General features: G+C 44.4%; 2 protein-coding genes across 2 annotated transcripts in view; one reads left to right on the top strand and one right to left on the bottom strand.

Moving 5' to 3' along the window:
• Positions 1-4,953, bottom strand: part of LOC311132000 (rap1 GTPase-GDP dissociation stimulator 1-like) — a 59,590-nt gene extending 54,637 nt beyond the window's left edge. The window contains exon 1 of the mRNA XM_084165163.1: positions 4,528-4,953. Within this exon, the coding sequence (XP_084021289.1) occupies positions 4,528-4,531 (4 nt within the window). The 5' untranslated portion in view covers positions 4,532-4,953. The remainder of the gene's footprint in view (positions 1-4,527) is intronic.
• Positions 4,954-24,189: 19,236 nt separating this feature from the next.
• The window catches only part of LOC311132594 (excitatory amino acid transporter 3-like), a gene marked incomplete at both ends in the record, with an annotated part of 10,672 nt that continues 9,052 nt past the window's right edge, over positions 24,190-25,809 (top strand). The window contains one exon of the mRNA XM_084165847.1: positions 24,190-24,277. Within this exon, the coding sequence (XP_084021973.1) occupies positions 24,190-24,277 (88 nt within the window). The remainder of the gene's footprint in view (positions 24,278-25,809) is intronic.

The following is a 25,809-nucleotide window of genomic DNA, read 5'->3' as shown; positions in this document are numbered from 1 at the left end:
ATCTATTTCACGAAAATATTTATTGATTTCTCTCGATAACGCTAAATTGAACGTTAAGTTCATAACAATCACCCATATTAGCAAACTTATTTAATTTCAAACTTCACATTTCTCTAGTACGGCCCTATAGGTTATTTATCATAATGAACGATAACAGCAAAATGTCCACGATAAGTGGTTGGCGTTAAAACATTTCGGTTTATTATCCCAGCTCTAGACAGCGGCTATCAGACCATTACGACTGCATCAACATACTCACTGGGTAAACACCAACATGTCAATACAATATGGATATGAGTTCACAGACGGTACTTTGTGATGGGTCCTTATTGTAATGGACATTCTCTGTGTCTAGACAGTACACCTGGTATGCTGGGCCAACTCTAATAATTATTTAGAGATTTTGGCGTCTGGAGCTGTTACAGTGCTCAGATAATGGGATTCTGGGCTGCCCGGGGCCAAGAGGGGGTGCGGTGACACACAGAGAGAGGGAGAGAGAGAGAAAGCAAAGACCCTGACGTTCCCCCTCCCGCAGATGTTCTCCTGTGTGCAGTGAGGATTAGGATTAAATCGTATGACATTTTAAAACCAGTCAAACGAGACGTGTTTTATTTTTTCAGGCTGGCCTCCATTCAATAAAGGATTTTTCTTGCCATTCAGATGGTATATGTCAGTGTCCCTCCCTTTGGTCAATGAGGCCTGAGTGAGGTGTTCTCATAACACAAAACATGTCATAAACACATAACAGGCAATGTTTGCATAAAGACATGACAGGGCCAGTCAATCCTCCATAAGCAATAGGCCTAGCTTTCTGTTCCAAGGAGTCAAGATAGCCTATTGACGATTCTACTCATCTTCTTAAATCAAAGGATTGATGGGTCATTCCACCAAATGAGTACCTTTTGGGTAGTGTAATTTCATCAACATTCTGTTATAAAGAGCATGTTCAACTTAATAAAAAACATGCTGTTGTTTTCCCATCTCAGGAGGTTAAATAAAGAAAATGACTATAGTAAGTATCTATTACATGCCAAACAAAGAAACAGGGTTGACCGTAACAGGGTCGGCGATTTCATCACCAAAGAAATGCCACCCCACACCATGACTGACCCACCGCCAAACCGGTCATGCTGGAGGATGTTGCAGGCAGCAGAACGTTCTCCACGGCGTCTCCAGACTATGTCACGTCTGTCATGTGCTCAGTGTGAACCTGCTTTCATCTGTGAAGAGCACAGGGCGCCAGTGGCGAATTTGCCAATCTTGGTGTTCTCTGGCAAATGCCAAACGTCCTGCACGGTGTTGGGCTGTAAGCACAACCCCCACCTGTGGACGTCGGGCCCTCATACCACCCTCATGGAGTCTGTTTCTGACCGTTTGAGCAGACACATGCACATTTGTGGCCTGCTGGAGGTCATTTTGCAGGGCTCTGCCAGTGCTCCTCCTGCTCCTCCTTGCACAAAGGCGGAGGTAGCAGTCCTGCTGCTGGGTTGTTGCCCTCCTACGGCCTCCTCCACGTCTCCTGATGTACTGGCCTGTCTCCTGGTAGTGCCTCCATGCTCTGGACACTACGCTGACAGACACAGCAAACCTTCTTGCCACAGCTCACATTGATGTGCCATCCTGGATGAGCTGCACTACCTGAGCCACTTGTGTGGGTTTTAGACTCCGTCTCACGATACCACTAGAGTGAAAACACCGCCAGCATTCAAAAGTGACCAAAACATCAGCCAGGAAGCATAGGAACTGAGAAGTGGTCTGTGGTCACCACCTGCAAAACCAGTCCTTTATTGGGGGTGTCTTGCTAATTGCCTATAATTTCCACCTGTTGTCTATTCCATTTGCACAACAGCATGTGAAATGTATTGTCAATCAGTGTTGCTTCCTAAGTGGACAGTTTGATTTCACAGAAGTGTGATTGACTTGGAGTTACATTGTGTTGTTTAAGTGTTCCCTTTATTTTTTTGAGCAGTGTACATTTCCACACTATGTGGTTGAATAATACTGTGAAATTGTGACAATGATGCCCTTTTAGTGTAAGAGCTGCTTGAAAAGACTGCCTGAAATGTAAACCTGTTTTGGTGGGATGGAGTTTTAGCATTCCTGGTGACATCACCAGGCGATTAATTAGTTAATAGTTCCAAACATCTCTGCCAATAACAGCTAGTTTTCAGTTTTCCCCTCCCCACTTAGACCACTCCCAGACAGTCCTAGAAAGATTATTGCTTGAGAAATTGCGCTTTGCTAAGAAGATATGCATGTTTCTTTTTGACCATTTTACTCGAAAACAATCAGTTAGGTACTTAATTGTTACCCAGAAATTATTTGATATTGAGATAAAAACGGCTGCATTGGGCCTCTAAATTAGCCTTAAACCCTATTTTGACAGGGGGAATGGAGGCTTGCTGTGTGCAACAGGAAGGGGCAATTGAATGCAAACTTCACCAAAAAAAATATGTTAAAGGGATACTGCGAGACTCTGGCAATTAAGCTGTTTTTCTACTTACCCAGAGTCGGATGAACTCGTGGAAACCATGGATGTTTATATTTCTGTGCGCAGTATGAAGGAAGTTAGCGCATGCTACTGTACCTGTAGACTTCCATTTGCGAAACTACCTCTAACTTCCTTCAAACTGCAAGCAGAGACAAATGGTATCCACAAGTTCATTTAACTGTGGGTAAGTAGAAAAACTGCTTAGATACCAGAATCTTGCAGCATCGCTTTAAAACATTTTTAGCCCGTCTATCTATGGGTTACAGGGTTGATATGTCATGATCGACCTGCTCAGTTTTCCACCACAAAACACCAGAAAATGTCCAAAAAGTGTAGAACCAGCTCATCTGTTTTTACACTATGATTAGCCTATTACATGTTCAATGTTTATTTTGAAAAAAATAGTTAAGGAATAGTTTCACCATATTAAAATGAGAGTTCAGTTCACATAACAGGAAAATGAGGAACATTTCGTATGATTAGATGAATCACAAAAAACATAATCTTCAGAAATGACTGTCATAGCAACAAAATAACAAGAGTTTTACAATGATGGTTAAATCTTCCTAGAAGTCAGAGGGTGCACAGAGGGACATGCCAAAATGCAGAATTTTGGCAAGTCAGATTTATTTTATGTTCCATGTGGTCTATAGTAAAGGGCACTTTTTAATATAACAGGCTTTAATATTAGTGCACAATTTTACTTAAAATATCAAAGGGATACTAAAGGTACTCATTTGGTGGAACGACCCTGATAAATGCAATGAATTTACTGCTTGGATGGAGCACCCTGTCCTATAGAGATACAGTGGATGGATGTCTTCATCTGACCTCCTTTCTGCTGAATCACGTAACATGATCTGGAGGCTAGTACCGTATGCTTGCATTTTGTACAGCAATGGAGGTTCAATATATACCCTAGAATTCTGGAATACTCAAAAATCCTGATGTGAAAAGAGCACAGTGCATCCTCCTCAACGTTCCAATACAAGTCTCTAGAAATAATTGATTCTGGTTAAAATGGGAGTAACTACATTACTCCAAGGGAGAGCATCCTCAGTCAATGCATTTCTTACTAAATGTCAGGCACACAATTACTAAAAGTGGCCATGAACAGCTTGATTAGTGTCTGTCTGTGTTTGTGGGTGTGTGTTTTTCTTTAACTATCCTTGTGGGTACCAGAAGTCCTCACAAGGATAGTAAAACAAGGAAAATTCAGACAAGTGGGGACATTATGCCAGTCCACATGAGGAAAAATTATATTTTAGGCTTTGTGATTAGGTTTAGGGTTAGGGTTACAATTAGAATTAAGGTTACGGTTAGGAGTTAGGTATAGTATTAGAGTTAAGGTTAGGAAAATTTTGATTTAGAATGGGAATCAATTCTTTGGTCCCCACAAGGACAGCAATACAAAACTGTGTGTGTGTGTGTGTGTGTAAGCCTATTGCGTAACAGTGTGAGATGGATGACATACATCTCTGCGCTGAAGACAGTTAAGTACACTGATGTTAGTAAACAAGTAGTATGGCTGTCATAACATGTATGCAGTGCATGTGGTAGTAGAAGTTGTGGTTAGCTAAATAATCCATAGTTGAGGAATCAATGCAAAAAATGCCATACATTACAACGAGGCTCGAGCTGAAACAAACGCAGCTCGTCCCCAAAAATTACAGCAGCAGCTTATGGCTGTCAAAAATGCAGGTTAGCTGTCTAGCAATGCCCGTGTTACATAACGCGATTCTCGGTCTGACAAGTATAGGCTACGATGGGCATGTGAACCGCTAACTGCCTGCTTCCTCTATGTTCATCCCACCTACTCCTATGAATCAAACGCTAGAGCCACAGAGTGCGGTCTTCTAGTTTGCTGCTCCCAAAGGAAGCGTTTCTGCTAGTTAACGTTAGCTTGGCTAATTACGATACCCTACCCTGGCATGGCATTTGTGGGCTACTATGTCGACGTCTGTCTATTTTATCTTTACGTTAAATGACAACTGAATTACGTTATGAATCAGATAACGTTAGTGTTGATTACTCACCCATTTAGCTACTGTAGCTAGTGCGCGTGATACTCCAAGCAGTTTCGAATCAGGATGCGCCCAGGAGGCTGTCAAATTGCTATTCACAGCGAAAAATGCAAGTTGTTAACTAGTGTTGGTTAATAACACTTGCTTTTATATTATTTGAAGTCGCTAGGTAGCTGGTCAATCATATACCCAGGCAAGGCCCACTTTAGCTAACCCACGCCGTGTCGTTCCCGGCAATTCCAGCAAGCCACAGCACTAGAACTCCCTCCCAGATGCAGCCTATCGTACAACCCCCACCTCACAACTATGGTATGGTTGTGTAATTTATCCACTAGTAATATTGATCCACATCGACGCCAATGTTCGCTACTTCAACCACAGAGTTCTGCTTCAACTCTACTAGACACGCACTTCCTACTACTCGCTCGCACATGCAGTAGCTACAGATTCCATGCACAGTGAATCGCAGCCTATTGCTGGCGGTTGATTGGCTCTTGGCTTGCACATAAGATCTCGTTTTCAACGATCATTGGCCAAAGTCTGTGTCGTTTGCTCGTGCCACGCCCTAAAGTGTTATTAAAAATGTCAAAATTTTAAGTGACATCCACTATTCATAACAATTAAGTCATACAAACAGAATTGTTATAGGTAAACAAACAAAATTGTACAAACAAAATTGTAGCTACATGGTTTGGTCTGCTTGCTACTTTACTGGAAGACTAAGGCACTATTTTCATTGGACTAGTATCTGTGTTGGGAGGGATGGATGGGACCATAGAAATATAATTGATAGAAATTAGAATGTGCCGCTGTCCTTTGAATTACCAATGGCAGGGGCAGCCAACTAGATTTTTGTCGGAGGGTATAGTCGGGGGCGGAACATAATTATAATAATTTGTACACTGCAAATTGACGACTAAGCCCAATAATAGATCGTATTTGAAAATAACAATAATTTCATACCTTGATTACATTGAGACAAGATCACATATGTCTCTTTTTTTATTTGTTGGAATACTTGGGAACAGAATTCCTAAATTAAACTAATTTTTTGTTACATTCCTGGTGATTTTACAGTATGTTTTGACAAAAAAATTAAATATTAAAAGAATTAAAATCACTCACTGGCTGGTTTTGGCCCACGGGCCATTGGTAGATTGGTAAACTATATTTTCTGAGTAGCTTCCCCAACACTGAAAATAGCCAACCTGACCCGTCCCTGACTACTGTATTCATACAGTAAATTATTAACTATTTCATTTCTGTTTTAATAATTTAAAAAAATGTAAGCTTACGGAAATACTACCTTAAACCTGTAATTCACCTCTACACAGATGTTCCAGTTCCCACCCACACGTGAGAGCTGGGTTGCGTTCAGTACAACAGAACGGTGTGCAATGGATACGGTACTGAATGACCAGTGAAAAACAATTATGGTGGCCCAGAGGGCGTTAAAAATATGTCAGCGGTCGGCAATCGGCGGCCCGTGGGCCAAAACCAGCCAGTGAGTGATTTTAATTATTTTAATATTTAATTTTTTGGTCAAAAAATACTGTAAAATCACCAGGAATTTAACTAAAAATTAGTTTCATTTAGGAATTATGTTCCCAAGTATTCCCACAAATAAAAAAAGAGACATATGTGATCTTGTCACAGCATGATGCTGCCACCCCGTGCTTCACAGTTAGGATGGTGTTCTTCGGCTTGCAAGCCATCCCCTTTTTCCTCCAAATATAACGATGGTCATCATGGCCAAACAGTTCTATTTTTGTTTCATCAGACCAGAGGACATTTCTCCAAAAAGTATGATCTTTGTCCCATGTGCAGTTGCAAACCGTAGTCTGGCTTTTTTATGGCAGTTTTGGAGCAGTGGCTTCTTCCTTGCTGAGCGGCCTTTCAGGTTATGTCGATATAGGACTCGTTTTACTGTGGATATAGATACTTTTGTACCTGTTTCTGGAATTTTCCAAGCTGTTTAAAGGCACAGTCAACTTAGTGTATGTAAACTTCTGACCCACTGGAATTGTGATACAGTGAATTATAAGTGAAATAATCTGTCTGTAAACAGTTGTTGGAAAAATTACTTGTGTCATGCACAAAGTAGATGTCCTAACCGACTTGGCAAAACTATAGTTTGTTAACAAGAAATTTGTGGAGTGGTTGAAAAACAAGTTTTAATGACTCCAACCTAAGTGTATGTAAACTTCCGACTTCAACTGTACATATAAATACATATACATATATATATACATATCCTTTAAATAAATATATTTCCCTTCATTACTTTCCAACCCCACCAACCCTTCCCTAATTGTAGTAAACTTGTGAACAACAACGCTTAGGCCTCTACTTCCAGCTTATACATACTACAGTCGTGGTCAAAAGTATTGACAATGACACAAATACTAATTTTCACAAAGGCTGCTGCCTCAGTTTTGATGATGGCAATTTGTATATATTCCAGAATGTCATGAAGAGTGATCAGATGAATTGCAATTAATTGCAAAGTCCCTCTTTGCCATGAAAATGAACTGAATCCCCCAAAAACATTTCCACTGCATTTCAGCCCTGCCACAAAAGGACCAGCTGCCGTCATGTCAGTGATTCTCTCGTTAACACAGGTGAGCGTGTTGACGAGGACAAGGCTGGAGATCACTCTGTCATGCTGATTGAGTTAGAATAACAGACTGGAAGCTGTAAAAGGAGGTGGTGCTTGAAATCATTGTTCTTCCTCTGTTAACCATGGTTACCTACAAGGAAACACGTGCCGTCATCATTGCTTTGCACAAAAAGGGCTTCACAGGCAAGGATATTGCTGCTAGTAAGATTGCACCTAAATCAACCATTTATCGGATCATCAAGAACTTCGAGAGAGGTTCAATTGTTGTGAAGAAGGCATCAGGGCGCCCAAGAAAGTCCAGCAAGCGCCAGGACCGTCTCCTAAAATGGATTCAGCTGCAGGATCGGGGCACCACCAGTGCAGAGCTTGCTCAGGAATGGCAGCAGGCAGGTGTGAGTGCATCTGCACGCACAGTGAGGCGAAGACTTTTGGAGGATGGCCTGGTGTCAAGAAGGGCAGAGAGGAAGCAACTTCTCTCCAGGAAAAACATCAGGGACAGACTGATATTCTGCAAAAGGTACAGGGATTGGACTGCTGAGGACTGGGGTAAAGTGATTTTCTCTGATGAATCCCCTTTCCGATTGTTTGGGGCATCAGGAAAACACAAGGTGAGCGCTACCATCAGTCCTGTGTCATGCCAACTGTAAAGCATCCTGAGACCATTCATGTGTGGGGTTGCTTCTCAGCCATGGGAGTGGGCTCACTCACAATTATGCCTAAGAACACAGCCATGAATAAAGAATTGTACCAACACATTCTCAGAGAGCAACTTCTCCCAACCATCCAAGAACAGTTTGGTGACGACCAATGCCTTTTCCAGCATGATGGAACACCTTGCCATAAGGCAAAAGTGATGACTAAGTGGCTCGGGGAACAAAACATCGACATTTTGGGTCCATGGCCAGGAAACTCCCCAGACCTTAATCCCATTGAGAACTTGTGGTCAATCCTCAAGAGGCGGGTGGACAAACAAAAACCCACAAATTCTGACAAACTCCAAGCATTGATTATGCAAGAATGGGCTGCCATCAGTCAGGATGTGGCCCAGAAGTTAATTGACAGCATGCCAGGGCGGATTGCAGAGGTCTTGAAAAAGAAGGGTCAACACTGCAAATATTGACTCTTTGCATAAACTTAATGTAATTGTCAATAAAAGCCTTTGACACTTATGGAATGCTTGTAATTATACTTCTGTATATCATAGTAACATCTGACAAAAATATGTCATAACACTGAAGCAGCAAACTCTGTGAAGACCAATACTTTTGACCACGACTGTATATACATTTTATGGACACAGTCAATTTTACAATAATTCTATTTTGTTTGTTTTTACTCCTCAACCTCTCCGATCATTTTCATGATGTCCACCGGTTTGCTTCTATGTGCCATATCTTTCTAACTGTGCTCTTTCACAAAAGCTCTCAACCTTTAACCTATATACTTATTATGGACACAGTATGCTTTACATTAGTTATCTTGTTGTTATTAGTTGTTGTTAGTTGTTATTAGTCCCATCCTTCAACTCCATTCAACACCTCCCATCTATCTCTTAACACCATCCATATTGGATTTCTATTTGCCATACTGTATATTTTTCAACTGTACTGTGATGTTTCACACAAGTTCTGAAACCTTCTATTCTCATTGTTTCTACAGATTGTAAATTGAAAATAAACGTTTTTGCTAAAAGTATTATTATATTATTGATCGATTGACTATGACTTTTCAGATCACCCAGTAGTGCTATCTGCAGGGTTAGCTCCAGGTAAATATTGCAATCCTTCAGCCATTCCTGGACATGTGTCCAAAAACAAGCTACATTTAGCAGAAGCTCTTATCCAGAGCTACTTACAGTTAAGTGAGTGCATACATTATTTATTTTTTATTTTTCTGGCCCCCCGTGGGAATCGAACCCACAACCCCTCTACCAACTGAGCTACATCCCGGCCAATTGGGCGCCGCCACATGGGTCTCCCGGTCGCCGGATTCGAACCAGGATCCCTAGTGTAATCTGCATAGCTGGGAAGATTGTATCTCCCATATAAATAACATTCTATTGGTAGCAAGAATTTTGTATAATAATTTAAATTGAAAAATTCTAAGTTTTGAATCCGGCATCGTTTTGCTTATCAGTTCATAAACACTATGCCATGGAATTGGTACGTCAAAAATCTCTTCCCAACTATTTTGCAATCTATATGGGACGGCTGTCAATCCTTCGGTCCTTAAATGAAACTGGTATACTTTTTTATTTATCACAATTTTCTTTAACCAATTATGTTCTTTAATGCAGGGCCGACAGACAAGTTCCTTACTTTTTCCCCCTTCCACTTTCCTCTTCCATTTTTGAGGTAATGCTGCAATTATTTGGTTGTAATTTCGGGTAGAGCAGACATTTCCATATGTTTTTGTTAGCTGCATGTGCTACATAACTCCACCAGTCCTACCTATGATATCATTTACGAAGATTACACCTTTTTAAAACATTTTTTCAAAATATAACGTTTTTTTAATCAATTAGTATATTTGAGTTTAACCACAATATGTGTTGCATTATTTGTTCTGTCGTTTCTGGAGGATTAAATTGAAATTGCAACCAACTTTTAATGGCTTGTTTAGAAATAGTGATATTTTGGGAGATTATTTCCTTTTCAAATAACTGAAAGTGAGAGGTTGTAATCTAAATAAAGGGAAAAAGGCCATTCTTGAACATGGGGTGAGACAATCTTACTTATTTGCTAGAGAACTAGTTCGGATTTAAGCATTTATTAGGGCTGCAGTTTCTGAGGCTGGTAACTCTAATGAATTTATCCTCTGCAGCAGAGGTAACTATGGGTCTTCCATTCCTGTGGTGGTCCTCATGAAAGCCAGTTTCATAATAGCGCTTGATGGTTTTTGCAACTGCACTTGAAGAAACTTTCAAAGTTCTTGACATTTTCCATATTGACTGACCTTCATGTCTTAAAGTAATGATGGACTGTTGTTTCTCTTTGCTTATTTGAGCTGTTCTTGCCATAATATGGACTTGGTATTTTACCAAATAGGGCTATCTTCTGTATACCCCCCTACCTTGTCACAACACAACTGATTGGCTCGAACGCATTAAGAAGGAAAGAAATTCCACAAATTAACTTTTAAGAAGGCACACCTATTAATTGAAATGCATTCCAGGTAACTACCTCATGAAGCTGGTTGAGAGAATGCCAAGAATGTGCAAAGCTGTCATCAAGGCGAAGGGTGGCTATTCTATGTGTTATTTCATAGTTTTGATGTCTTCACTATTATTCTACAAAGTAAAACATAGTACAAATAAAGAAAAACCCTTGAATGAGTAGGTTTGTCCAAACTTTTGACTGGTAGTGTACATATACAGTGGGGAGAACAAGTATTTGATACACTGCCGATTTTGCAGGTTTTCCTACTTACAAAGCATGTAGAGGTCTGTCATTTTTATCATAGGTACACTTCAACTGTGAGAGACGGAATCTAAAACAAAAATCCAGAAAATCACATTGTATGATTTTTAAGTAATTAATTTGCATTTTATTGCACGACATAAGTATTTGATCACCTACCAACCAGTAAGAATTCCGGCTCTCACAGACCTGTTAGTTTTTCTTTAAGAAGCCCTCCTGTTCTCCACTCATTACCTGTATTAACTGCACCTGTTTGAATTCGTTACCTGTATAAAAGACACCTGTCCACACACTCAATCAAACAGACTCCAACCTCTCCACAATGGCCAAGACCAGAGAGCTGTGTAAGGACATCAGGGATAAAATTGTAGACCTGCACAAGGCTGGGATGGGCTACAGGACAATAGGCAAGCAGCTTGGTGAGAAGGCAACAACTGTTGGCGCAATTATTCGAAAATGGAAGAAGTTCAAGATGACGGTCAATCACCCTCGGTCTGGGGCTCCATGCAAGATCTCACCTCGTGGGGCATCAATGATCATGAGGAAGGTGAGGGATCAACCCAGAACTACACGGCAGGACCTGGTCAATGACCTGAAGAGAGCTGGGACCACAGTCTCAAAGAAAACCATTAGTAACACACTACGCCGTCATGGATTAAAATCCTGCAGCGCACGCAAGGTCCCCCTGCTCAAGCCAGCGCATGTCCAGGCCCGTCTGAAGTTTGCCAATGACCATCTGGATGATCCAGAGAAGGAATGGGAGAAGGTCATGTGGTCTGATGAGACAAAAATAGAGCTTTTTGGTCTAAACTCCACTCGCCGTGTTTGGAGGAAGAAGAAGGATGAGTACAACCCCAAGAACACCATCCCAACCGTGAAGCATGGAGGTGGAAACATAATTCTTTGGGGATTCTTTTCTGCAAAGGGGACAGGACGACTGCACCGTATTGAGGGGAGGATGGATGGGGCCATGTATCGCGAGATCTTGGCCAACAACCTCCTTCCCTCAGTAAGAGCATTGAAGATGGGTCGTGGCTTGTTCTTCCAGCATGACAATGACCTGAAACACACAGCCAGGGCAACTAAGGAGTGGCTCCGTAAGAAGCATCTCAAGGTCCTGGAGTGGCCTAGCCAGTCTCCAGACTGGAACCCAATAGAAAATCTTTGGAGGGAGCTGAAAGTCCGTATTGCCCAGCGACAGCCCCGAAACCTGAAGGATCTGGAGAAGGTCTGTATGGAGGAGTGGGCCAAAATCCCTACTGCAGTGTGTGCAAACCTGGTCAAGACCTACAGGAAACGTATGATCTCTGTAATTGCAAACAAAGGTTTCTGTACCAAATATTAAGTTCTGCTTTTCTGATGTATCAAATACTTATGTCAAGCAATAAAATGCAAATGAATTACTTAAAAATCATACAATGTGATTTTCTGGATTTTTGTTTTAGATTCCGTCTCTCACAGTTGAAGTGTACCTATGATAAAAATTACAGACCTCTACATGCTTTGTAAGTAGGAAAACCTGCAAAATCGGTAGTGTATCAAATACTTGTTCTCCCCACTGTATATCAATTATATATATATATATATATATATATTACATGATTTCATTAAATCCTGGAATTGGTCAGAGCTGGTGTTGCTTATTTCATAAAGCAATGTACAGCTGTGTCTGTCACTGGGACTTGCAGCTGTGCCGCTGGTGGGGGCGGGACCAGGACCAGAGTCTTCAAGATTATTGTATTTATTTATTTATTTTGGTATGTTACTTATAGCCTACTTCATACAGTACCAAAACAACATGAACATTATTCAAAAATTAAGCCAAGCCCATTCAATGTTCATCATTCATTTTTTTTCAATAAAGTAATTACCCGGGCCTGTCATATTTGATTGACGTGTAGCCTACTCTGTTGCACGAGCTCAACGAGGTCAGGTCATGTCTAGCTAGCTAGCACAGGAGGTTGGTGGCACCTTAATTGGGGAGGACGGGCTCGTGGTAATGGCAGGAGCGGAATCAGTGGAACGGTATCAAATACATCAAACACATGCTTTTTTTTTGGTACATTGGAGACGCTGTACTGCTTTTTGACTTCTAGTCTTCCAAGGTTTAAAATAGGCCTACTTGAGGAGGAACAGGAAAACATGCAGCTGGAGAGAGCCGCTCTCACGATGAAGAGCCTATTGGATACAATGTGGGTCTCCTGGTAACAGGCCACAGAATCGGTAACACATAGCCTGCCCGCGATCCTTGAAGCCCTACGCCGAATAAAGCACCATAACCATACTAGCCTATACCAAAGTCGGCCTCTGAAGTCGATGACCTGTTCTAAAAAATGTGTGCATTTGAGTTTACATTTACGTTTTGGAACAGTTTACTAAAGAAGACCTAACCTTTCTAACTATATTATATGCAAAAGGATTAGATAGATGTAGGCCTAAACACTGCCGTGGATCTAATTGACACCTGCATGGCTGAGATCAGACAGATGCGCAGAGATGAGGCCTATGACAAGATAGAGAACACTGCGAAAGAGATGGCCCGACAAAAACGCATGTGTTGCTTACGCTGTGCCAGTTTTATAGTTGTAGACCGCCGTGTCTACTTTATCTTTGAACGTAGGCCTATTTGTCTGCCAAATGAGCGTTTCATGTGCTGCGATTCATGGTTTTGATGAATCTCTGCTTGGTTGCTGCTGTCGAATGTGCTGACTACCTGCGGTGCTCTCCGGACTGTTGCGCGTTGTAGAGCGACGTGTTCTTGGTGTTAAAACATTGTATTGCGAGTCGCAGCCTGACTGGCAACCTGTTTTCTTTTTTTGTGTTTATAAACATGCGTCTGGCTATATCTCTCTATGTTTTATGGACATTTTCCCAACAGAGATGTGTTTCCATCATATTGACTTGTTGCGGATAAAAGTCTGTGCATAAAATACATAGTGCATATAAAAATTACTTTTGCGGTTAAATTACCATGTACCGAATAAAAAATACAAGTTAAATGGGTTTCCATCTCATTTTCAATGCTAGGCCTACTGATGGTTTTGTCACAAGAAATGTTGTGCAGGTAGGCTATAGATAATGTGCCCACTCTGGTATTGGCACGTGCACTCTAACCAACAACTCGCAGATTCGGTGGGGGTACAGCATACTACATGATGAGATTTTTATGGACAAAAGTGCGAGATAATTTGTATTTGTCAAACGGCAGCCAAGCATAGATCATCATGTCATCTGAATAAGACCCTCAATATTTATTGAAAGGAGCATCAAGCTCATCGCCTTGCACTTTCACAACCCTCTGAAGTTCATCAGAACTTATTGAACCTGTAGCCTAATAAATTGCATGCTTTCCCATGATATCGTGACATTTTGTATCCAACATTACTCGCAAAGTTATACGCATAAAAAGGTTGGATGGAAACCTGGTTAATGTCAAGCCATTTTGAGGTCGCTGGAATTATATTTTGGACAAACATGCGCATGTCTACAGGAGACTTTTGAAGTAGCCTAATAAGATCAAAACGTGACTGGTTGTGTTTCTGCCACATATAAAATAGTATACATTTTTTAATGTAAATGATAAATATTTGGGCTATATTGAAGCGTTAGGTTCTAGGTGCGCGGGTTAAACTCTCCTGAATAACTGGGAGCACATGTGGCCACATTTTTTATAGGACGGCTTGGGAGAATGATGATCTGCAACGGACAGCGCATCTCAGTATCAGAAGTAAAAATACAGCCAGACTGGCCTGCTACTGTACCTTTCTAGAATTTATAAACTGTCGAGAGTAGACCCACAGTTGATCCAAATGGAATGAAACATTCAAATCACATGGCTTTTGCGCCGTTATTCAAATGACATTTTTACTGCAGCCTATAGTAGAATTTTGTACTAGCTTAAAAACAATAATGCAATTATTAATTGCATTGTGGTGTTATAGGCTACTCTAGGTAGGATAATTGTATTGTCCCTAAACAAGATCAATAGGGGAGCTGCATGTCTCATGTCTAAACTGTTCTTTCATGCGCAATAATGCACCTGGCCTCTCCGCTGCCTATCAGCTATTCATATTTGTTCTTGTGGATTCATAGTGAACATTCATGCAGCTTTTGAATGCTTTTATGTGTGGTATGGTTGTTAGTTCTGCAGATCTGGACAAATGATCAACCTACCACTATTGTCACTACGAATTGTGGATAGAGGGCAGGTTAGACTAGTAGACAATATTGACCTGTGGTATAGTAAAAGTTAGAATGCGGAAAAGCCTAGTACATAAGGGAAGTACCAAAACACATTGATAATAGTCACACCAGTCTTCGCTTTGGCTCCCCCTCCTGTCCAGCTCAGGCGTCCGGCATCGCCGGCCTTCTAGCTGCTGCCAAACCTACTGCTGGCAAACGCCCTTCACTCATCAACCCGGACTTATCTCGTCATCATTACACACACCTGGTTCCAATCCCCACTCTATCACTGTATATATACTCCCTCTGCCATTTGTCTTTGTCGGTCATTGTAAATGTTACTTGTTTTCCTGAGAGGAATCTCTCCTACTATTTCCTGAGAACTTTATATTTTGCACTTTGGGTTCGCCCTGTGCGTTTTTGTTTATGAAGATATATTTTGAGCACAACAGTGTTTGGGTTTCGTCCCGCTTTGATCTATGGTGCTTAAATAATTTCAGTAGTTCAAAACCTGCGACTGCCTCCTGCCTACTTATCTCTACACCAGTGACAGAATGACCGACCCAAGAAAACAGGAAGCAGCAGGACATCCCAACCTCTCCGCTGTAGGAGCGAAGCTCTGCCACCACGACTCGTGCCTGGAGTGCCTCGGAACTGCCATGGACAAGGTGGTCCGGGCCATACGCCAACTGCAGGCTACACCACCACCTTCCCAGCTCCCCGCGGTCGTTCCAGCCACCCCTTCTGATCAGCAACGTCCACCTGCCCCTCCCGAAGCGGTTTGACGGCACCCCAGCTCACTGTAGGGGGTTTCTCCTACAGTGTGACCTCCACCTTGCCCGTCATGCCGGGACGGCCTCCGAGAGGGACAAGGTGGTCTTGGTGATCTCAGTGCTGACAGGCCGGGCTCTGGAGTGGGCGCACGCCATCTGGGAGAGGGACGGTCCAGAAGTGTAGTCAAATAAGCGCTTCACCCAACTCTTCCGTGCCGTCTTCGACCACCCAACAGAGGGCCGAGAGGGAGGTGAGTGTCTCCTCCGTCTACGCCAGGGGTCCAGGACAGCGTCTGCGTATGCTCTGGATTTCCGGACGGTGGCTGCGTCCACTGGCTGGAACGAACAGGTCCTGTTGACGGTTTTCTGCAGCGGCCTACAGGCGGACGTCCAGACCAAGCTGGCCTGTCGTGATGAGGACCTCATGCTGGACTAGCTCATTGCCATGGCCATCCGCCTGAATAATCTCCTGCATGCCCGTCGTCGCCCATCCTGGGTGTTCGGGTCTCTCCCAGGAACCTCCTGCGAGACTGAGCCTATGGAGGTGGGCACGACGCACCTTCCCCCTGCGTAACATCAATGCTGCCGTCAATAGGGTCTCTGCTCCTACTACAGGAACACCTGTCCCAGAAGGAGAACCAGGCGAAGAAGTGACAGGCCAAGGAGCACTCCTGCACCTTCCCAGGTAGGCATGGACGTGCCTTGCTCCTCTCTGTCCTCCCAGCCCATCCTCCTCCCTGTCACCTTCCCTGACTATCCTGGTCCCCCACTGAGTCCTGCCCTAGTGGACTCAGGTGCTGCAGGCAATTTCCTAGACTGGTCAGTGGCCTTATCATTACGCATTCCTCTAATCCCTTTACAACCCCCTGTCCCAGTCCATGCCCTAGACATCCGTCCCCTAGGAACAGGACTGGTGCGCCAGATCACGATTCCCATTTCCCTCACAGTTAATCACAACCACCATGAACACATCACTTTCCTCATGTTAGACTCTCCTGCACACCCCATAGTTTTAGGTTTCCCCTGGCTACAGTTGCATAACCCCAGTATATCGTGGACAGAGAGGAGGTTGTTGGGTTGGTCGCAGGAGTGTAAGGGGAGGTGTCTCTCTGTGTCAATCTGTGCCACCTCCATGAAAAGTCCGGACCAGGCTGTCCACGTCCCTATCCCGGAGGAATACTGGGACCTACAGGTGGCCTTTTCGAAGACTTGTGCCACGTGCCTGCCTCATCGCCCATGGGACTGCACTATCGACCTACTGCCTGGTTCTACCCTCCCGTGGGGGCACATCTACTCTCTCTCACATGCAGAGACCGAAGCCATGGAGGTCTACATCCAGGAGGCGCTGGCCCAAGGATTCATCCATCCGTCCACCTCTCCGGCCTCCTCCAGCTTATTTGTTGTGAAGAAGAAGGACGGAGGTCTCCGCCCCTGTATTGATTACCGGACACTGAATAAGGCTACTGTTAAATTCAGTTATCCCCTGCCTCTCATACCCACTGTGCTCAAACAGATGCACGGTGCTAAGTACTTTACTAAATTGGATGTACGCAGTGCCTACAACCTGGTGCGCATCAGAGAGGGGGATGAATGGAAGACCGCCTTCAGCACCAGTACCGGGCACTACGAATACAGGGTAATGCCCTACGGCCTGACAAATGCACCCTCTGTGTTTCAATCCTTCATTAACGAGGTGTTTAGAGACATGTTGGGTCGCTGTGTAGTGGTGTACATAGACGACATCTTGGTGTACTCCACTACATGCAAGCAACATGTCTCATGTCAGGTCTGTTTTGGAGAGGCTGATAGGGCATCACCTGTACGCCAAGGTGGAGAAGTGCCTTTTCTTTCAGCAGGCTGTCTCCCACGGATATCCACCGCGGGAGTGGAGATGGAAGAGCAGAGGGTCAGTGCAGTATGGTCGTGGCCTGTTCCATCCAACATAAGGCGGTGCAGCGCTTCCTTGGTTTTTCCAACTATTTCAGGCGCTTCATTAGGGGTTTCAGCACAGTGGGAGGTCCTTGACAGGGGAGGCCAACGAAGCCTTCTGTGCACTCAATGAACGTTTTACTAACGCACCTGTTCTGGCTCACCCTTATCCGTCTCTGCCCTTCATCGTGGAGGTGGACGCCTCCGAGGTTGGAGTAGGGGCTGTTTTCTCTCAACGCACTGGATCACCTCCTAAACTCCAAACTCCATCCATGCGCCTTCTACTTACGGAAACTGTCTCCCGCGGAGCGGAATTACGACGTGGGGATCGTGAGTTGTTGGCTGTCAAGTAGGCGCTGAAAGCATGGCGGCACTGACTGGAGGGTGCTAAACACCCATTCCTTGTCTGGACGTACCATCGGAACTTGGAGTTCATTCGAACAGCAAAGAGGCTGAACCCGCGTCAGGCCAGGTGGGCCCTATTCTTCGCAAGGTTTGACTTTACCCTCTCCTACCGGCCAGGATCAAAGAACGTTAAGGTATCTACGTGCCCTCTGATGTGCGGTACCGTCTCCTCGACTGGGCACACACAGCACCTGGTTCGGGACACCCGGGTATAGCCTGTACTATCGACTGTCTCTCCGCCAAGTACTGGTGGCCCACCTTGGCCCGGGACGTCCAGGTTTACGTCTCTTCCTATTCTACCTGCGCACAGAGCAAGACACCTAGACACCTCCCCTATGGCAAACTCCACCCGCTGCCGGTTCCACAACGGCCCTGGTCCCATCTATCCGTAGACTTTGTCACAGACCTTCCCCCTCGGAGGGGTACACCACCATCCTGGTCGTTGTGGACCGGTTTTCCAAAGCCTGTCGTTTGATTCCTCTGCCTGGCCTCCCTACGGCCCTGCAGACCGCAGGGGCTCTCTTCTCTCACGTCTTCCGGCACTACGGGATCCCGGAGGACATCGTGTCTGATCGTGGTCCTCAGTTCACCTCCCGTGTCTGGAAGGCCTTCATGGAACGACTGGGGGTCACGGTTAGCCTCACCTCCGGGTACCGTCCCCAATCTAATGGGCAGGTGGAAAGGGTAACTCAGGAACTGGTAGGTACCTACGTAGTTACTGTCAGGACCGGCCGGGGGAGTGGGCTGCGTTTCTGCCTTGGTCAGAATACGCACAAAACTCCCTCCGTCACTCCTCCACTAACTTCACACCCTTTCAGTGTGTTCTAGGCTATCAGCCGGCCCTGGCACCCTGGCACTGGAGTTAGATCGAGGCTCCTGCGGTGGACGATTGGTTCCGGCGTGCCGAGGAGGTATGGAACACAGCACACAACCGTCTCCATTGCGTTGTCCTCCGGCAGAAGGCGCAGGCCGATCGTCACCACAGTGTGGCCCCGGTCTTTCACCCCGGTGACAGGGTCTGGCTTTCTATGAAGGACCTGCCCCTCCGCCTGCCTTGCCGGAAGCTAAGCCCGCGGTTTGTGGGGCCGTTCAAAGTCTTGAGGAGAGTCAATGAGGTGACGTACAGATTTACAGCTCCCCGTCAATTACCGTATCTCACCTTCATTTCATGTATCTCTCCTCAGGCCGGTGGCAGCTGGTCCCTTGGCTAGTGCTGGACCCCACGACGCACCTCCCCCTCCCTTGGACGTCGAGGGGGCCCCGGCGTACTCCGTCCACAGCCTGTTGGACTCACGGCGTTGTGGAGGGCTTCTCCAGTACATGGTCGACTGGGAGGGGTATGGTCCCGAAAAGCGGTGCTGGGTTCCGGCCCGGGAAAAAACGCACCGAATGCAAACCAGGGGAAAAAACGCACTACCCTCTACAAAGCAAAATACAAAGTTTGACAACCCTCCCATATTTTATGCATTATGGAAAAGTTTTAAATGCTTATGAATTGTAATTCATATTTATACATGGCATGCTTTCATAAATAGTTTATTAATAGGCTAATGGCTATTCATCAAAGTTATGTGTTACCGACAATGATATTGAAAATGATCTGTCCCTCAGCTCTGCCACGTTGCCTGTGACGTTCTGATGTTGTGAGTGGTTCAATATGATGGACAGGAGGACCACCCGCTTCATGCTACCCATGGGCGCCACCATCATCATAGAAGGCACGGCCCTGAATGAAGACGTGGACGCAATTTTCATTGCCCAGCTCAATGACATCCATCTTGACCTGGACCAGTTAGTCACCATCGGATAAGAATTAATGGACTTTTAAATAATTTCATAAAAATTGTATCATATGTATGTGAGAAAACAAGTGTTCTTGCTCCTGAGGCATTAGATCTTAAAATTGTCTGTATTTGTGATGTGTTGAATTGCCCCTCAGGGATATACAGTGAGGGAAAAAAGTATTTGATCCCCTGCTTATTTTGTACGTTTGCCCACTGACAAAGAAATGATCAGTCTATAATTTTAATGGTAGGTTTATTTGAACAGTGAGAGACAGAATAACAACAAAAAAATCCAGAGAAACGCATGTCAAAAATATTATAAATTGATTTGCATTTTAATGAGGGAAATAAGTATTTGACCCCCTCTCAATCAGAAAGATTTCTGGCTCCCAGGTGTCTTTTATACAGGTAACAAGCTGAGATTTGGAGCACACTCTTAAAGGGAGTGCTCCTAATCTCAGCTTGTTACCTGTATAAAAGACACCTGTCCACAGCAGCAATCAATCAATCAGATTCCAAACTCTCCACCATGGTCAAGACCAAAGAGCTCTCCAAGGATGTCAGGGACAAGATTGTAGAACTACACAAGGCTGGAATGGGCTACAAGACCATCGCCAAGCAACTTGGTGAGAAGGTGACAACAGTTGGTGCGATTATTCGCAAATGGAAGAAACACAAAATAACTTTCAATCTCCCTCGGCTTGGGGCTCCATGCAAGATCTCACCTCGTGGAGTTGCAATGATCATGAGAACGGTGAGGAATCAGCCCAGAACGACACGGGAGGATCTTGTCAATGATCTCAAGGCAGCTGGGACCATAGTCACCAAGAAAACAATTGGTAACACACTACACCGTGAAGGACTGAAATCCTGCAGTGCCCGCAAGGTCCCCCTGCTCAAGAAAGCACATATACAGGCCCGTCTGAAGTTTGCCAATGAACATCTGAATGATTCAGAGGAGAACTGGGTGAAAGTGTTGTGGTCAGATGAGACCAAAATCGAGCTCTTTGGCATCAACTCAGGGGACAGGACAACTTCACCGCATCAAAGGGACGATGGACGGGGCCATGTACCGTCAAATCTTGGGTGAGAACCTCCTTCACTCAGCCAGGGCATTGAAAATGGGTTGTGGATGGGTATTCCAGCATGACAATGACCCAAAACACATGGCCAAGGCAACAAAGGAGTGGCTCAAGAAGAAGCACATTAAGGTCCTGGAGTGGCCTAGCCAGTCTCCAGACCTTAATCCCATAGAAAATCTGTAGAGGGAGCTGAAGGTTCGAGTTGCCAAACGTCAGGCTTGAAACCTTAATGACTTGGAGAAGATCTGCAAAGAGGAGTGGGACAAAATTCCTCCTGAGATGTGTCAAATATACTGCTCAAAAAAGGGAACACTTAAACAACACAATGTAACTCCAAGTCAATCACACTTCTGTGAAATCAAACTGTCCACTTAGGAAGCAACACTGATTGACAATACATTTCACATGCTGTTGTGCAAATGGAATATACAACAGGTGGAAATTATAGGCAATTAGCAAGACACCCCCCAATAAAGGACTGGTTTTGCAGGTGGTGACCACAGACCACTTCTCAGTTCCTATGCTTCCTGGCTGATGTTTTGGTCACTTTTGAATGCTGGCGGTGCTTTCACTCTAGTGGTAGCATGAGACGGAGTCTACAACCCACACAAGTGGCTCAGGTAGTGCAGCTCATCCAGGATGGCACATCAATGCGAGCTGTGGCAAGAAGGTTTGCTGTGTCTGTCAGCGTAGTGTCCAGAGCATGGAGGCGCTACCAGGAGACAGGCCAGTACATCAGGAGACGTGGAGGAGGCCGTAGGAGGGCAACAACCCAGCAGCAGGACTGCTACCTCCGCCTTTGTGCAAGGAGGAACAGGAGGAGCACTGGCAGAGGTTCTGCCTTTGACCGTCTGTGTGTTCACTGTAGCGTCACAACTGCAGCACCCAGTATCGGAGCAGCAGGGATCCCCGCTGCAGGTGCTGTGACTACCCAGCTGGTGCTGGCTGCAGTGGACCCACCACTTCGTTACGCCACCGTCCTGATCGATGTGGAGTGTCTCCTGTGAGTCTCAATCTCTTTCGCACTTGGTTGCATGAATAGGATGGTCTTACATTTGACATTTTTGTCATTTGGCAGACACTGTTATCCAGAGCGACTTAGTCAGTGCATTCATCTAAGGTATATAAAACAACCACATATCAAGTAAAAACTTTCCTCAGTAAAGCAGCTATCAGCAAAATCCGCCATAAATTTAAGGGGTTGGGTTACACTTTGAGATTGTGCCCTTTTATCAAATGGTGCACTTCGACAGTTGTTTCTTTACCAGCTTGTCCCGCTAGTCTGATTTCAAGGGCTTGTGTCGTCATCCACTCTGTCATCCAATATCCATGCTGTTTTCCAATATCCATGCTGTTATCCAATATCCACTCTGTTATCCAATATCCAATCTGTTATCCAATATCCATGCTGTTATCCAAAGCGTCAACTAAATACGGTGTGAATTTGAAGCTCTCCGCCCAGTTCCGCAATCCTATCTATCACAAGCCTTTTTGTTATGGTGTTTTCCCCTTAAAATGTCTCTACGTTAACCCCGTTTTACAATTGTCCTGCTTTCTATTGTATTTTTGCCTCTTGCAGAGATCATTGCGACACGTGCATGGAGGTCATGGGAGTGGGGATAGTATAGAAGTACAGAAGCTGTCTAAGAAGGAACTGCAGAGGATGTATCAGTTGGTGGCGGGGGAGGAATTGGAGATGATGCGACCACCAGAGCCAGAGCCCTCAAGATGATGTTGTTCAATAGGCATGGGTTCATTAATCACCAAACAGAAGAAAACAGACTGAAACATGGATCGACTACCCGGACATAAGAAATACACATTTTCGTTTTCTGTTCCATTGCGTGCCCTATTGAATACAAGCCTGGGGTGACATTTTCTGTCCTTTGCGTCCAAAGTTGTTGCCGTAAGAAAGTATCTGAGAACTAGAGATCCTAATTTTGCATATTGGACTGTAATATCTCTGAGTTGACCCCTAACATCATTTCTGAGGTGATGCATAACAAGTTAGAAATGATTTTGCCACTTATAGGATAACGTATCAGTCAGAATAATTCCATTTCAATAATTTAGTAATCAAGTCCAATTATTAATTTTAATATGTATATTTTTATTGTCACAGTGAAATGTCTTGTTTTACAGGGTCAGCCATAGTAGTATGGCGCACCTGGAGCAAACTAGGATAAGTGCCTTGCTCAAGGGAACATCAACAGATGTTTCACTTAGTCGGCTCGGGATTCGAACCAGCAACCTTTCAGTTAATGGCCCAACGCTCTTAGCCCCTAGGCTACCTTCCGCCCAAGACGAGACCCTGGAGGTTATCATGCTCCAGAGGATGTCCCTGACGGACACCGCAGCGGGGGAGCAGAGCCCCGCAAACAGCCCCTCCACAGTCCAGACCCATGGAAGCCCATCCACTGTCCAGACCACCACTGATAGTCATTCCCTCCGCTGTCCTGACCATCAGTAACCCCACTGAAGTGAAGATCACAGGCAGCCAGTCGCCTAACGCCTCCTCAGAAAGTCACTCCTCTGAAGGCATCGGAGGCAGCGGATCCTCCCGTAGTACCACGGGGAGCGTATTCAGTCGAAAAGGGCATTCTCCACAACAGCCCCACAGTGGACAGACTAGCACCCAGGTTTACATGGGGTGATATGGGGAGGATATTCATATATGCATGATATGTTTTTTAAATCAGTTTTGTTGATAGATTCTATAAAATAGATTTTATATAGTTATTCCAGAATGATTAAATGTAATATATATTGAACATCTAAGAATTCTGTATAAAATCCACTATTAACTGTAATTTTAATTTAATACCATTCTAATTGAACGTTGAGAACATTATAACCAATCTCTAAACATTCTGCTGTCCTTATCATTTCATAACATTCTTCAGTATATATCTACTTGTGAGATACAGAATGTTTATTTTTATCCTAAAAGAATGAACTTAGTAATTGTAAAGAACTGTGAATTCGTAATTTATTTTCAGCTACGGGTCTTGTGTTATATATTCTTGTAGAATGCATTTTGGTGTTAGATGGTGTAAAGCTTAGGTGTCTAAGGCACAGTAGGTGGCAGTGTATTCTGGGAATGGAGCCTTCGTGTGTCTGTGAGGGAGGGACAGGATGTGTGTGTGGGATGGTGGTAGGTTGGAGGTAACCCTACGGATAAAAACCTGGTGATGTATCTCCCTCTATCTCATTCTCTGTCACACACACTTTCTGCCTCACACACACACAGAGACACACACAGGAGGCGGTTCTCTCCCTCTCCATCAGAAACAACTGACAGCCAGCCAGGAGAACTGCATCCTCTGGTTTGGTAGTTATAGCCGCAGCGTATACAGCTACTAGCCTCCTCTACTGCCTGCTTACATCTGTCAGCTGGCCGCCCGATACGTGGATCCTTTTGTGTCCGACTCCCATTGTGCCATCTATTGTGGGGGCTAAAGGAAACTGCCACCAGTTGACATGACGAAAGAACACAGGGGCTGGGACCTCAAAGGCTTGCTGAAGAGGAACTGGCTGCTGATTGCGACCATTGTGTCGGTGCTGTTAGGTAAGTGAAAGTGAAGCCCCCCTAACCCTATTGTCTGCGCTCTGCTTAGCGTGAAGAAGCCCTGCTTGATGCCTGTCTGTCTCCCCCCTCTCTCTCTCCTTGCTCTGTAGGTGGAGGTGCAATCCCTCCCCCCCCCTCCCTCTCTCTCTCTCTCTCTCTCTCTCTCTCTCTCTCTCTCTCTCTCTCTCTCTCTCTCTCTCTCTCTCTCTCTCTCTCTCTCTCTCTCTCTCTCTCTCTCTCTCTCTCTCTCTCTCTCTCTCTCTCTCTCTCTCTCTCTCTCTCTCTCCTCTCTCCTCTCTCTCTCTCTCTATTCAATTCAATTCAATTTAAGGGCTTTATTGGCATGGAAACGTGTGTTAACATTGCCAAAGCAAGGGAAGTGATAGTAAACAAAAGTGAAATAAACAATAAATATTAACAGTAAACATTACACTCAGAGTTTCAAAAGAATAAAGACATTTCAAATGTCATATTTGTATATATACAGTGTTGTAACATGTGCAAATAGTTAAAGTACAAATGGGAAAATAAATAAACATAAAATATGGGTTGTATTTACAATGTGTTTGTTCTTCGCTTGTTGCCCTTTTCTTGTGGCAACAGGTCACAAATCTTGCAGCTGTGATGGCACACTGTGGTTTTTCACCCAGTAGATAAGGGAGTTTATCAAAATTGGGTTTGTTTTCGAATTCTTTGTGGATCCGCTGTAATCTGAGGAAATATGTGTCTCTAATATGGTCATACATTTGGCAGGAGGTAGGAAGTGCAGCTCAGTTTCCACCTCATTTAGTGGGCAGTGTGCACATAGCCTGTCTTCTCTTGAGAGCCAGGTCTGCCTACGGCGGCCTTTCTCAATAGCAAGGCTATGGTCACTGAGTCTGTACATAGTCAAAGCTTCCTTAAGTTTGGGTCAGTCACAGTGGTCAGGTATTCTGCCACTGTGTACTCTCTGTTTAGGGCCAAATAGCATTCTAGTTTGCTCTGTTTTTTTGTTTGTTCTTTCCAATGTGTCAAGTAATTCTCTTTTTGTTTTCTCATGATTTGGGTTGGGTCTAATTGTGTTGTTGTTGTTGTTGTTGTTGTTGTCCTGGGGCTGTGTGGGGTCTGTTTGTGTTTGTGAACAGAGGCCCAGGACAAGCTTACTTAGGGACTCTTCTCTTCTCTCTCTCTCTCTCTCTCTCTCTCTCTCTCTCTCTCTCTCTCTCTCTCTCTCTCTCTCTCTCTCTCTCTCTCTCTCTCTCTCTCTCTCTCTCTCTCTCTCTCTCTCTCTCTCTCTCTCTCTCTCTCTCTCTCTCTCTCTCTCTCTCTCTCTCTCTCTCTCTCTCTCTCTCTCTCTCTCTCTCTCCTTTTCGTCTGTCTGTTATTCTCCTATTTTGACACAGTTTTCATTGCTTTCTCTCTGATGTTTTCCACTGCTGCAGTCCAGGCCTGGAGTCATCCATAAGCCTGTCTTGTCCTATAAGGATGTGTAGGGCTGGGGGCTGGTTGATGAGAATAGTATAATGTGCATGCATGGGTGTGTTTGTTGTGTG

This window comes from Coregonus lavaretus (genome assembly GCF_964263955.1).
Source record: "Coregonus lavaretus genome assembly, chromosome: 7".
Classification (NCBI taxonomy): domain Eukaryota; kingdom Metazoa; phylum Chordata; class Actinopteri; order Salmoniformes; family Salmonidae; genus Coregonus; species Coregonus lavaretus.
Note: the sequence above shows the minus strand (reverse complement) of the source record. Positions and strands in the feature narration are given on the sequence as shown.